Raw genomic sequence first — 12599 nt, 5'->3', positions numbered from 1 at the left:
TTCATTATCCAGATATCAGCCACATATGATCGCCACGTGTCAAAATGACAATCACTATCTTCAGATTTTCCATCCTGTTATCCTCTCATTTCTATAAGCAACCATTTTTGAGTAAACACCACATTTTGGTCAGTGCGAAGAAAAATAAAAATGGCAGCCTCAGTTATGGCTTCTTCAGTTACCCTCAAACCTTCTTTAGGTGTTGAGAAATTAGTTGTTAGAGGTGTCCCATCTCTTGCCAGGGCTCCTTCTTATTTCAAAGTTCAAGCCAAGGAGCGCAAGATCAAGACTGACAAGCCTTATGGTCTGTTTTCAATCTGTTTTTCCTTACTTTTTTTTATAGCACTTTTGTTCCATTTTACATATAATTAAGAAGGTAAGCGTTTCCGACTGCATTTCAACTACAGTTTTAAAAATTTTTAATAGATATTTCAACCATCAATCAATTAATTAATTTGATAATTGAAATACATGTCTATAAATCAAATATCTCATCACATTAAATATTTTATTATAATTCAAAAATTCATTAAAAATATGAAAAAGCGAGAGAGGTTCGAATTTTGCTTCATTTGGGTTTTTTTTTTTTTTTAATTTATAAAATGATTTAACTATAAAATTTAACAATGAATTTTGAATGGGTTATACAGGAATCAGTGGTGGCATGAGCTTGAGGGATGGTCTTGATGCCTCTGGAAGGAAGGCTAAAGTTGGTTTTTTTTTTTTTTTAACTTTTTCTTTCCAACTTCACAAAACCTAATTGGATTTTGTTTTCTTCTTTGTATACTTTGGCAAAATTTGTTTGATTTGCATTAATGTTATATGTGTCATGAGCTGACAAATTGATGTTGAAAATTGATGTAGGGAAAGGGTGTTTACCAATTTGTTGACAAATACGGTGCTAACGTCGATGGGTACAGGTATATGATATTCTCCTTTTATTTCATCAATAATAATCATAATAATAATAATGCTTATGCTTGTCATAGTTCACATAGTATGCATATGCATGTTAAGACTCACATATATGGATAATACATAACATATGAATAGAAATCATATATATATATATATATATTATAACATACGTAAAATTTATTTAAATATCAAAATTATTCAAATTATAATTAAAAATCTAATGTAAAGATTAAGTTTATTCAAATCTTTCAATAATTTTTCTTTTTATTATGATATAAATCAACAAAAAATTATCAGTTTCAAAATTTTATATAAGACATTAAAAATTCAAACGATTTTTCATATTAAATCTTTAAATAATAAGATCATAAAAGGGATTTTATTAATCTCAACTCTAATTATCAAATTTATATTTCAAATATATGTAAAAAATCTTATATCATCTTTATCACTTATTATATCCCTTTTGAATTTTAAAAAATTAATTTGAAAATCATTTATTCAATCCTAATTGCTACTAAAAAGTTCTTTTACAAATTTAGGACTATAAATATAAATGTGATGTGTTATATAAATTTGTAACTTGCTTTCAAAGTATATTCTATTACAATTGTAATTTATTTTTTTTTTTATTTACAATTTCTTTTCCGAGATATATTTTATTACTATTGTAATTTACTTTGTATGAAAAGTTTTTTTTTTTTTTTGAATTTATTTCTTCTTTCACATATCTTAATATTTTTCATATTTTGTACATAAATTTGGTTAATATTACAAAAGTAAAATATATTAATATTTTTTATTATTTAATTCATCATTCAATAATATATACATTTTTGCTTTTTAAGAAAAACAAAATTTATTTTTATTTAATATAATCTTATAAATATATAATATTATTGTAGATAAAAATGGTTTAAAGTGAAAACATATAATTTTTTTCTTTCTTTTTTTAAGAAGTTTATTTTTTTTTATGAGGAGTCATAATATATGAATTTTATTTATGTTATAAATTTTAAAAATTTAAATATAATTTTGAAAAAAAACTAATTTATACCCATATAAAATAAGTAAAACCACTTTGTATACACAGTCACAATCTGGTTACAAATATAATCAAATAAGCATACCCTTTAGGTGTTTCTTTTTTGTACATACAATGCACATCGTACATATATATATATACATATATATATTTTTTATTTTTATCAAAATTTTAAATTTTTATTTTTTTATTTTTTTCTTTTTCATGTCAAGTTTAAAATTATTATGTACGGTGGAGGATACAGACTGAGAAAAAGCCACTCTCGAGTGTTTGTATAAGCAAATATTTGAATTATAATATTAAGTTAGAGCAAGTGAAGCTATAGTGCAAATGTTCTTAGGTTTTCAGTTCATTAGTTCAAGTTTGAAGTGAACTTGTTTTCAAGTCTTGGCTTATAAGTAATGACACTGGTACAAGAACTTATGTTCGTTCTGCTGAAGCTATGATTTAATACTAAAATCGCCATGGAAGGAAGTAAGTCCTGATATCTTTTTTCTGATGGTTGGAATGCAGCCCTATCTACGACACCAGAGACTGGTCTCCCAGCGGTGATGTATATGTTGGCGGTACGTATCATTAAACACCGTACTTGAGTTCTGTGATCTTATTGTTCAAATAATTGCCACACTTAAAAAGAGTGAATTTGGTTTGTACTTCGAAACTAATTATGTGATTTAAACATTGTCGTTGTTTCAGGTACCACCGGATTGGCAATCTGGGCGGTTACCCTAGCTGGTCTTCTTGCCGGCGGTGCTCTTCTCGTTTACAACACAAGTGCTTTGGTACAGTAGATTTCCCTATTGTAATCCTTGCCCTTGTTGTGTTATAGCCTGTCCAATGTAATTGTTATAATCAAAATACCTTGAAGAACTATTTTCCATATCTATGTGTAGAATGGTTTGCCTGGTTTGAATCTAGGTCTATTATAACTTTTAATGTGGTTCGTGTTGCATTTTTCAGTTCTTTTCTTTACAAAAATAAAACTGTTTCAGTCTTTTTAAGTTGGGAAGAAGATGACTATGAGCAAATAATAGTAAAATGCTTATGATCTAATAACTTTAATAATCTTAAACACGTTACGAAAATTATATTAAAAAATAAAAATATATGATTTAATAATAAAAATCATATAAAAATTTAATAAAAATAAAAAAAATATATTATATTTGGTGTATTAATTTGAATTGTAATATAATAAATTTTATATTTTATATGTATTTGATATTAAATATAAATATATAAATGGTAATAGATTCAGAAAGAGGCAAATTGTTGAATGTTAATCTTGATAGTAAAAATTGGTTCAATCCCATCATACCTCTTCATAAATATTTTCATCTTGAGGGGGCGGTGACAAGCTCTTGACATGAGTTGAGCTCAAATATTCGGTTCCATCAGTCATCATCGACCGAACTATCTGCAGATCCGAAAAGGAGAACTATGGCGACTGTGTTAACAAAAGCTGGAAGAACTTTTATCAGTACTTAGTAGTCAACCGTAATTGACAAAAGAACAGTTCATAAAAAGAGCAAAACTACAAGTGGAGCAAAACAACCAAACCAATCTCCGTTCCTCATAATATAGACTCACCTATTTTGACTATAGCCTATAGAAGGCTTTTGTCCCAAACAATTTTGGGTTAGCAGTGATGCTTCAAAATTACACTTAAAGAAATTATTCTTACAATTTGTTTGGATAACTGGAGTAGAGACAAAAGAAGTGAAATGGAGCAATGTTGCCGAAATTCTTCTGTTTTGATGGCAAAAATCAGGAGAAAGGTCAAGAGAAGAGAGTGCAAACCACTATCTCTAACAGAGCAATGGAGAAGAGAAAGCTTAAAGAGAAGAGAGGCAAAGAAGAAAACTCATATCTGAGAACTGAGATAATAGAAATTGGAAGGGGAATGGGAGAGAGAAAAAGAAACCAGAAGAACAAAAAATTAGGAAATGGGGTTATTAATTGCTATTTTAAAATTTATTTCCTCCTCGACTAGTCATATTACAAAAGAATAAGCAGTTTGGAGCTTCATTTACCATCAGTAGATTAAAGTGGACTAAGTTTCAATTAACAGCATAACAGAACACAGATATGTAGTGTGGATGTAACCGAACCTTCTCTATTTCGTCACGAAGAACAGGGTTGTCTCTCAAGTATTGTAGTGCTCTATCTCTCCCTTGCCCCAACCTTTAAAATGTATAGAAAAGAGGACCATAGTAAGTCTAACTTCTAGAACTTTGAGACAGAACAGAACATTCATGATGCGCTAGTTCAAACAGACAAGTGAAATCTCTGTAAAATTGTGAAATAATTGAACATGAGAAATCGCTCAGAGATTATGATACTGTAAATAACTCACCCAACACCAAAAATAGCCTCATACAGTAGCTAAATCTACCAGCCTGACATTTCCAATTAAAGTTTCAAGAAGCAAGAATTTCCACTACTGGACAAAATTTGATGCGTCTGCATACAAGTCTAACATATTGCATCAACTGAAAAAACATGTACCAGTCAGCCTCAAAAATGCATAGAACATTCAGTAACGCAGGTCTTTTTGATGTGTCAATGTCAGCAGTCCATGAGTTAGCTTATGCAGAAAACGCCACATGCTAACATGGACTCAAAATTAAAATCATCTTTAGCAGATTGCACCAGACGTAAGGAGTGAAAAACATGTAAGACATGTTAATGAAAAGCTTTTTGATCGACATGAAACCTAGTGGCCTTCAAATTGGAAAAATATGAAATAATTTTAAAACTATTGGCCTCAATCATAAATACTTGCTTTTCGAATTTGAGGAGTATAATGCCAAGTTCACTAATTTTGTTTTCACCATGGCAGGTCATACTATAGAAAGGTTGTGATAGAACAGTCAACATACTCTTTCAAGGTCCCAACTTGGGGACTCCAAATGGTGCTCATTCTCCTATTCTGGGACAGGACATTCAATTTCCAACATTACCTTTCTTGAGAGGAAAAGTTGTGTTTTGCCACAACATATCACCCTTAGCATGAGGAATGATAAATGTTTCTTTCCTATTGGCTACACGATGACATTAGTGCTGGCTTTCTTCTCTCTCTCTCTCTCTCTCTAAACGACCAGATAAAGTTTAGTTTAGTGACATATTTCTTAACAGTCTTGGTGAACAAAACTTTGGACAGAACCAATTTCTTTACAAGGTAACTAATACTAATTAATACTCTGAAAAAAATAAGGTTAAAAGCAAATGCCTCAATTTAAAGCAATGAAGAGAACTCCACAGCAATTCTATTGGCAATTTGCTTATGTACGAGGCCTACAAACATGTATTGTCAACAAGTTGATAACAGCTTCACAGGCTTAATTTCTAGCAAATTTGCAAATACTTAAGAGTAGTTCAAATAATTTGATACAGTAATATTTTAAAACTTTGGACCTTGAAGAAGACCAACAAAAAAAAAAAAAAAACCAACTTAGTTATTTATGAGGAAATTTACTCAAATAGTAACTACCCTACTGCCACTCAGTATTAGTAAGTTAAAACAAAGTAATGTCAAGTGTATATATTAATAAGTCAAACTCTTAGGGATCAGCTTTTAAATTCTAAACAATAGAAAACAGAAAAAAAAAAATTCTAAATTGCTCTTAACAGTTGAGGTAGCAAAGACAAGCTTGAAAGCAAACCTACGGTCCCCATGGCTGTACCAAGAGCCCTTCTTTACAACAGCATCCATCATTTCAGAACAATCCAAAATGCATCCCTGTAGATTCTTTCAATTTCAAAACAAAGAGAAAGTTTGCAAATTTGGATGAATGTAAATATTTGATTGCATTACCAACCAGTTTGCTCACTCCCTCTCCAAATATGATTTCAAATTCTGCTTGCTTGTATGGCCTTGAGACCTGCAACAACAATCAATTTGGGTAGGGCCACACATGTTCACTAGAAATATGAAGTACCATCACGTCATTATGACCATGGATATGGTTTGACTTCTATTCTAATGGTATAGCAGCTTGAAACATACTCGAGTTATTCCATTCATAAACAACTGATTTACTGAAAGTTTACCAGAAAATAGAATAACGAGAATAGTTTAAAGAATATTTGTTAATTGTCCCAAGATAAATTTATTTTTTTCCCCCAAAAAACTTGATTCCTGCATGATATTATAATTAACATAAAAGGCATCAAATTTTATTATTTATGTTCCTTCCCTTTTCCTGTTTTTTGGGCTATCATTCATATCTTCCCCTTTTGCTCAGGATCCTAGGATTTAGAGTCTCCCTTGTATTTTGTGATGAAAGCGGTACTATAAGCCACAAGGGCCACATCTAGGCTACCTGAAATCAATAAAACAGTTTCTAATGGCCTTTTGGCAGGCATTACCAACTTTTAGTTTTCAGCCTAATAAATAGAATCAAGTTTATTAACTTCCTAATATCTTCAAATTTGCTGATATAATTCTTATGTACCTTACTCTCTGCACTCTTACACGAACACAAAGCCCAATATTCTCATCACCTTTAACCTAGAATAACATGAATTATGTTATAACGATGATTACATATTGTGTAATAAAACAGAAATCTGTAGTGAACAATCAAGTATCTACTGTGCTTACAGATTTTATCTTCCCAGTAGTACATATTTCAAGATGAACTGAGGCAAAGAACTTTAATGCAATTCCTCCACTAGTCACTTCTGGCTTCCCATGATTTAATGCAATTCCTCCACTAGTCACTTCTGGCTTCCCATGATATACTCCAATCTTGCAAAACCAGCAAAACAATACTATCAACAGGTAGAAAGGGAGAAAAAAGAAAGCAAAAAAGCAGAAAAAATTGAAAAAATGCCATGTTAATCTAGTCTAAAAACATAGAGAGATGCAATAAAAGATGTTCCAAACAAATAGTATGGATTAGACACATCAGTTCCCTCTCAATTCGAACTGCAATTGCTTTTACTTGATCTATAAAAAAACAACTTATACTTAATCCAAAGTACCTTATATCTTATTTGATTAAGAAAAATTAGTGCACCACCAGCTTTAGAGGCATTTCCTGACATCTTACATAGGGCCTGGCTCATAAGACGTGCTTGCAATCCCATTTGCTACATCCCTATCTCACCCTATGCAATAAAATGCAACAAGAAAGAACTTAGACATGGGAGAGCTCATAGATCTGATCAAAGAACATACAACAAGAAAAAGCAAAAGAGGTATACAAAAATAAAAGAGAAAAAAAGAATGGGGTATATTCCATATTGATTCTTAATGGTTTTTACCCAAAATTACAGTTTAGGATAATATATTTTAAAAATGGCATGTAGCCTTTAACTATTGCATCAAACTCAACAATCTAGTCCATAATGTTAATGTCTAATATAGAATCTAATAGAGATGGCAGTGTGCCATGAATTAGGAGTCTAACATTCCTAAAATATTGCAACAAAAAGATGGGTATCTACTTGGAGTTAGATGCTATAAAAATAAAAAGAAAGGAATATCAGTCCGCTACTCTTATTCTTCACTTTTACAGCATTGCTGGCAAATCTTTATGTCAGAAATAATCTAGCTCTCATTTTTCGACACTTCCTCTCTTTCTCTCTTCCTAATTTCTACCCTTTCTTACTAATTATCTCATTCAAATTACTAATTTGAGTTGACAAATTCTTTATCAACTGAAGGAAATATCTAGAAACTCCAAAGTAGGAACCAATTTCTAGAGGAAGATATCAAATGGAGAGTCTTTTTTCCATTTTTATCCTCCTTCAAATCCATGCCATATCGACCATTCATTCCAAACTCAAGAATTCAAGATTGGTTCAAACACAAAGTTAGACAAGTCACAAACATTTCAATGCTTTTTCAACATGTTTAATCCCCTTTCAAACCAAGGTCTCTTTGATGGATTCTATTTCAGTTTATTCGAATGTTGTGATTTTTCATCATAGTATTTTTGGTAGCAGTTGTTATGAGTCATGGACTTGTTCTATTTATCTTTAGGTTATAGTTTTCATCTTCAATCAGTTGCACGTTAGTTGTTAAATCACACTTGTTCTTAAGTTCCTTCTAAGGTGCTCCGTTTGTTAGCTAGGTGTTAACTTCCCTTCTAGGTATGTATTGTCCATTTATTACACTACTTGATCTGTATGTCTCATTATTCTTCAATCAAATCAAAGATTCATAGCAGACAAAAAAATATTGAATAAATAAAGACATGTTTGGATGCTATTGGGAAGGGAGCGTCTTTTGACTTGAACTAATGGATGATAAGGATTATGTGGGGACAATTATTGTAGTTTTGTGATCAGTAAACCACACGGATAGAAATGTAATTTACTTTCAATAGTGAAAAAGGGGAAAAAGAAAAATGTGAGCATACTTCAATCTCTGCTCATGGAGTAAGAGCTGACACTGAATCAACGCAAATTAAATCTATGCTACCAGATCTGCACATATGATCCGCAACTGAAATATAACAACTTCATTAGTCACATTAGTTGAGCTTATAAGTATAGCAAAATTTTCGTAAGCATCATAAATGTGCTGCCTCAGTTACAGCCTTCCTAAATCATGACCACTTTCAACACAACTGCATAAAAAGGGACAGGATATTTTACTTTCTAATGCCATTTCCCCATTATCCGGCTGGCAAACAATCAAATTCTCGACATCCACTCCCAATGCTTTTGAATATGCTGGATCAAAAGCATGCTCTGCATCAACAAGCTTTGCATTGCCACCAAGCTTCGGCATAATTAGCATAAGAACACTGCATATAGTATTTCATTCAGTTTACCTTTTTGTAACATAATCAATCAGAAACCAAACAGCCCAAGAATGGCCAGAAAACTATTGACCTGCACTTCAACAATGGCGTGGAGTGCTAAGGTGGTTTTTCCACTACTTTTTGGTCCATATACCTGCCAAGAAATATAGAACATACTATGAAGCCACTCAAAGCAGATGATGTTGAAATTAAAACATGGTAAATCCAATGTCATGAAACACCAAACTGGAAGACATTGAGAAGCACAGGGGTACTAAAGGAAATAAATTTAGAACCGTAATTTACAAAAAACATTGTAATTTTGTCAATTTTGTATGTTCTCTTATTTCCTATGTGAATAGAATGGTTTTTTTTTTATAAAAAATTTGTTTCCAAAATGTTTTAACATCAAGATAATATGCTTCATTTTTTAGATGTAATACTTACAGTTGAGTCAAAATAAAAAATGAAGAGATTTGAGGAAAATTAGAGGTAGTCCGAATTGAGAAAAAGATGAGAGAGGATCGTTTGAGATGGTTTGGATATGTCAAATATAGGCCTATCTATGCACCGGTTAGGAGAAATGAGTTTCTAGATTTAGGAGAGACCAAAACGTCTAGATGTAGACCACGAAAGACGAGGATGCAAGTAATAAAAAGATGATATGATTGTTAAGGAAGTAGATGAAAAGGTTGTTGTTAATAGAAATGAGTGGCACAAGAAGATTCAAAACTACGACCTAATATGATTACCTTTTTTGGCCTTTCATACAGTCAACCCTAGAGTTATGGGATACAAGGCTTAGTCTATTGTTGTTGTATACTTGTGGATAAGTCACCAGTTTTCTACAAATCACATAATAAGGTCCAATCACCAATTCTAGCTGGCAGAGGGGTCCAAAACTCCCAAATCCACTGCATGGATCCATGACTAATTAATGCTGGTCGTAAGTCTGCAACTTACTTGACAAGAAGCACCAAAATAATCAAACCATGCAAGCATTAGAATAAAATCTCTCTTTACTACTGTTATTATTATTATTATTATTATTTCAGTCAAATAAATTTTAGGCTACCAAAGTGTGGGGCACACCAATGAAACCATGTGGAACCAAGGGTCACTTGTCATCAAAGGTTGCATCATACTGGTTCTTGGCTAGACAGTTAGACCTTTAGTTTCAATGTAAAATGCTGTACTGGAACAGCAATCTCCTAAAATATGCACAAATTTTCTTTTAGAGGTACATTCTTTAGTTTCAAGTCTCAAGTCTCAACTCTAAACACGGGTTTGGAACCTTGCTTAAAAGTTTTACACTTATTCTTTTGAGCTTTAAGTCTCTAAACTAATTCCCGAATTTGCACATTGAATTAGCTGTTTTGCTGCTTCAACCACAACCCCTAATTTCAGATGTTCTAAGCAGTAAGCACTACTCAATCGTAGCATAGATGTAAACAAAATTCAAAGAAGAGGGAAACTGGAAGGACTTGTTTAATATCTATTCCACTTCAATATGTGTCCAATATGGGTTTAAAAAAAAGAAAAGTTGCAGCAACATATTTATGGCCTAAGGGCCTTTGTTGCCATGAAATAAGATGAAGAACAGAAACTTTTAGGAATAATGTTGACCATAGTTTGTCAAATATCATTCTATTTTTATTTCATTAATGAAATAAATGATGCTTTAACAATTTTTTAATTTATATTGTTTATTTAATTCAAGTAACAACACAATGAATGGCACTTTTTAAGTTCAGTTCTTCAGTTTCTCATAATTGATAATTTAAGTGCAAGAAACTTATTGACAGATACAAGGTGTTAGAGAAGCTGACATTGAAAGAGCAAGAAGGACATCGCTAAGTAAAAACTCTGAATTGTCCTTAAGACAACTAAGCATATCACAGCTTACTATTTAAGGTTTAAAGTGTTTCCAGATTGCTTCCTTTTTCAGTTAAATGTTTCTGAACCCTACTCCACAATTTCTACTATGCATATAGTGTCAAATAAAAAATCCGACATTAGTTATAAGTTATTTTATCCTCTTCACTATTGTTAAATAAAAAGGAACATCAAACTGTTAAAAACTACCAAATAGACATCCAAAAGGCCAAACAGCAAAACAAGATAATGTTCATTAAATAATTAATTAAAATCAAATAGATGAAGAAGAAGAAGAAGAAGAAGAAGAAGAAGCATGATATAGGAAGAGAAAACTGATAACTCCACAATTCTTCCTTGGGAGGACCACCACCTAAGGCTAAATCTATCGTCAAACAACCCCTAGGAAAAGTTTCACTGTAATGGAAAAATTGTTACCAAATGAAGTCAGGATAAATATAATTCCAGTTAAAACTCTATAACAAAGTGGTCCCCAAGAAAGCCGAAGCAGTAACTTTCGAAGTAACAGAAAGAAAAGCAATGACTGGAGTGGGAGAGTCAGAGTCGAAAAGAGGATTCCTCATTTCTTTCTCTCACTCAAAACCGTGCATGAGACTTTTATCTCGCACAAATACTTAAACCCATAGCAAGCAGAAAACATTTTCCCCCATCTTAACAAGATCTTAAATAAGGAACAAAATCAAAACTCAACATATTGAAGTAAATGAGTAAGAGAGCTTGTTAACAACAAATACAATGTTAAGTTAGAACACATACACCAGTGCTCCACCTGCGCTCCCCAATCTCGTAACACTTCCTCTTCCAAATGAACTGTTTATATCATTCATTGCAGCATCCAATGCTTTTCGCTGGAATCCAAAACATAATAAATGTCGACTAATACATTCAACAAAATAAAACACAAGTGGGTGAACAGTGTAGGCCAAAGTATACTCATTAAGCCTAACTTTTGCTCTTGCATTTTGCAACTAAAATTCCCTATAAAGCAAAAGCAGATGGCATAGAAACCAAACTCAAAATCGATTAATAATGAATCAAACCAATAAAAAAAAACCCACAAAAAGGAATTGATCTCAACAACCAAACCCTTTGAAATGAGAGTCTTCAATGTATACCCAGAAGCATAACCATGAAAAAGAAGACCTTGAAATTGAAATAAAAGGTAAGAAGAAAGCATAAAAAAAGAAAAAAAAAAGTTACCAGTTCGAGGAAACGAGAGTCAGAGTCCGGGGAGCGAGCACCATTAACTTTGGGTTCGAATTGACAGTGAACTTTTTTGAGTGGTTTCTTGGCGGCTGCATGGTGCAAATGGGAGGAAGTGTGAGGCTGGCGTCGTCGAAAATGGTTTCGAAGAGGCAAATAGTGGTGGTGGAGTCTCAGTTTAAAGGGGAAGACTAAAGAAGAATCCATGTAAATGCAATTCATTGCTGACAAAATTGAAAGACTGAATAAGCCGCCGGCTGCTTCTTAAGCTCTGCTCCGGTTTATAAATATAACATGAAATAAATCTGGGTCACGTGCACAAGTCATTCAGCATATTTTTCACAAAATTATCTAACAAAAAAATTAAAAAAATAATATTTTAAATTAATAATATCAAATGAGTTCCATCGTACCTCTAAAAAAATATTATTTATTAAATATGAAAAGAAGAAAAAATGTAAAAAAAAATGAAAAAGAAAATTTTAAAAAATAAAAAAAAGTGAATTTAAAAAAGCACACAAAAGTTAAAATATGTAAAATTTATATTATAAATATTAAAATATATATTTTTATATATATCACAAGGTGAGTTGAGATAAAACATCTTTTAACTCGGTCGCCAATCAATTATGTTTCTCTGTTAAAAAATTCAATTTGTCTTACTCTAATCTCAGTCTAAAAAAAATTTCTTATATCGATTGGTTTGAATTGTAGCTTATTGTGTACAAATTATTTTGTTATTTTTATCTATTTACAAAATTTATCTAATTAACATTAAA

General features: G+C 31.7%; 1 protein-coding gene and 1 pseudogene across 2 annotated transcripts; one reads left to right on the top strand and one right to left on the bottom strand.

Annotated features, from left to right (window-relative positions):
• The first annotated feature begins 100 nt into the window (after nucleotides 1–100).
• Nucleotides 101–2899, top strand: PSBR (photosystem II subunit R). The gene is made up of 5 exons (XM_022895871.2): nucleotides 101–304; nucleotides 651–709; nucleotides 865–920; nucleotides 2477–2529; nucleotides 2660–2899. Exons 1-5 carry the CDS (start codon nucleotides 151–153, stop codon nucleotides 2752–2754), a joined length of 417 nt encoding a protein of 138 aa, XP_022751606.1. The 5' UTR covers nucleotides 101–150; the 3' UTR covers nucleotides 2755–2899.
• On the bottom strand, nucleotides 2233–12083 carry LOC111298904 (DNA repair protein recA homolog 1, chloroplastic-like; annotated as a pseudogene). Its single transcript, XR_016329955.1, has 14 exons — nucleotides 11818–12083; nucleotides 11374–11465; nucleotides 10807–11013; nucleotides 9545–9635; nucleotides 8813–8875; nucleotides 8573–8699; nucleotides 8335–8420; nucleotides 6953–7078; nucleotides 6570–6716; nucleotides 6426–6476; nucleotides 5785–5847; nucleotides 5629–5705; nucleotides 4075–4147; nucleotides 2233–3380 (listed from the first exon to the last, which is right to left on the bottom strand). The product of XR_016329955.1 is annotated as a DNA repair protein recA homolog 1, chloroplastic-like (transcript).
• Between the last annotated feature and the right edge of the window lie 516 nt (nucleotides 12084–12599).

This window comes from Durio zibethinus, chromosome 18, assembly GCF_047325235.1.
Source record: "Durio zibethinus cultivar Kanyao isolate XHJ-2024 chromosome 18, ASM4732523v1, whole genome shotgun sequence".
Classification (NCBI taxonomy): domain Eukaryota; kingdom Viridiplantae; phylum Streptophyta; class Magnoliopsida; order Malvales; family Malvaceae; genus Durio; species Durio zibethinus.
This window is presented reverse-complemented; position numbering and strand designations above follow the sequence as displayed.